The 1,794-nt window shown below is 58.5% G+C and overlaps 1 protein-coding gene across 1 annotated transcript in view; it reads left to right on the top strand.

Moving 5' to 3' along the window:
* The first annotated feature begins 319 nt into the window (after positions 1–319).
* Positions 320–1,794, top strand: part of LOC113223038 (aflatoxin B1 aldehyde reductase member 4) — a 5,163-nt gene continuing 3,688 nt past the window's right edge. The window contains exon 1 of the mRNA XM_026452628.1: positions 320–533. Coding sequence (XP_026308413.1) covers positions 320–533 — 214 coding nt within the window. The remainder of the gene's footprint in view (positions 534–1,794) is intronic.

The following is a 1,794-nucleotide window of genomic DNA, read 5'->3' as shown; positions in this document are numbered from 1 at the left end:
TGGGGATCGTCGCCACCCTTAGACACCCTCACCCTTGCGGACGTTGAGGAGTGTTAAAATCGCCAAGACGTGAGTCACCGGTAGGAAGCCACAGCCATTTCGCCTCTTGCTTGGTGCAAGTCCAGACGGTCCTCGTGGTTGAGCGCGGAGTCCAGCGCGTGGGCGGTGTTGGGCACCTTCCGCCGCGCTCTCAACCCCACTCCGCGGTGGGCGGGGCTCGAGCCAGTTCCTAAAGCCACGCGGCCGCCAGCTCCGGGGCTGGTGCTTCCGACCGCTGCGCGCTGCGCCCGGGCTGTGGCAGTATCCCGTTGCCGCCGTCATGTCCCGGCAGCTATCGCGGGCCCGGCCCGCCACAGTGCTGGGCGCCATGGAGATGGGGCGCCGCATGGACGCGCCCACCAGCGCCGCAGTCACGCGCGCCTTCCTGGAGCGAGGCCACACCGAGATAGACACGGCCTTCCTGTACAGCGACGGCCAGTCCGAGACCATCCTGGGCGGCCTGGGGCTCGGACTGGGGGGCAGCGACTGCAGAGGTAACAGTGGCCCCTGATTCTCCTTCTGCACCGTGCAGAGCTGAGCCTGTCCACAGTTGTGCACCGCCCAGCTCTCCCTGGCCCCAGGCAGCACCCACGGCTTTGTTCCCCACTCCCAACCCCCGTCCACCTCTCAGCCTTGGGAACCCCAGGCTCCTCAGGCACATCTAGCTCCGGACAACTGGACAGTACTTTGTCTGGACTCCTTTTCTCTCGTCTTCCTGGAGGTAGCCATCACCCTCACTGACGCCTGGATGACTTGGTCTCGCCTGGAATGACTTGGCTAGCCCATCTCTGGAGCACGAAAAACATTGGAATCTGGCATTGTGCAGCTCCTGTCCCAACCTGTGCCCTGCAGGTGCCCTTCCTTGATGGGCCTGAGCTGCAGAAATTCTGTGCTTATCGCCTGGCACACCCTGGCACAGCCGAAATCAGAGTTTAGACCCAGCACACTCTCTGCTTGCTCCTACGCTCACGCCAGCCTGCTCAGGGACCTGGACTTTGCTCTGAGTACCTTGTGGTACTCACAATGGTACCTCACCAGGGTGGCACCGCCCAGGAACCTTGCCAGCTCCCTTAGCATGATGGGGAATTGGGTGTGGTACAGGGTCTCACTGCCCTCTCTGTGGGAGGCTCTGTCTGAGGCTATTGGAGAGAAATGGGCACTAACCCACTCCAGGAAGTTCAAATTCTAGAGATGGCTGGGGAGCCAAGTGAGCCCTTTTTGGGAGGGACCCCGTGAAGAAAGAATGGATAGGAGTTTGCCAGGAGGAGTAAGAGGGGCAAGGGCGTCAGGGCAGTGGGCATAGGTGTGGAAAGGCAAATGTGATTTGGCAACGCTGTGGGTGCTGGAGGAGGCAGGTGTAGCCCTAGGGGAGGATGTGTGTAAAGGGGCAGGAGGAGCCACCCTCAGTCTGATGCCACGTGCAGTGCTTAGGCCACTGCCTGGCAGGCACATAGTGAGGGCTGGGAAATGTTAGCTGTTTCTTTGTTCTTAATATTAGCACCATTTCCTCCTTCCACTCTGAGTGTCTGAGTGGAGTCTTGTCCATTTCTCCTCTGATTCACCAAATGGTACATTCCAAACAAAAGAAGCCTGTGCCCGCATCTCAGTGCCACGCTCTTTCTAGATCACCGACTGCCTCTTGGTGAGAGCTCTGATCTTATTTCCAGTTTTTTTTTTTTTTTTTTTTTTAGGGCTTTTTTTTTTTTTCCCGATGGTGGAGTATAGTGCGATCATGGCTCAATTATGGGCGCGCGT

Source organism: Piliocolobus tephrosceles, unplaced genomic scaffold (genome assembly GCF_002776525.5).
Source record: "Piliocolobus tephrosceles isolate RC106 unplaced genomic scaffold, ASM277652v3 unscaffolded_37945, whole genome shotgun sequence".
NCBI lineage: Eukaryota > Metazoa > Chordata > Mammalia > Primates > Cercopithecidae > Piliocolobus > Piliocolobus tephrosceles.
Note: the sequence above shows the minus strand (reverse complement) of the source record. Positions and strands in the feature narration are given on the sequence as shown.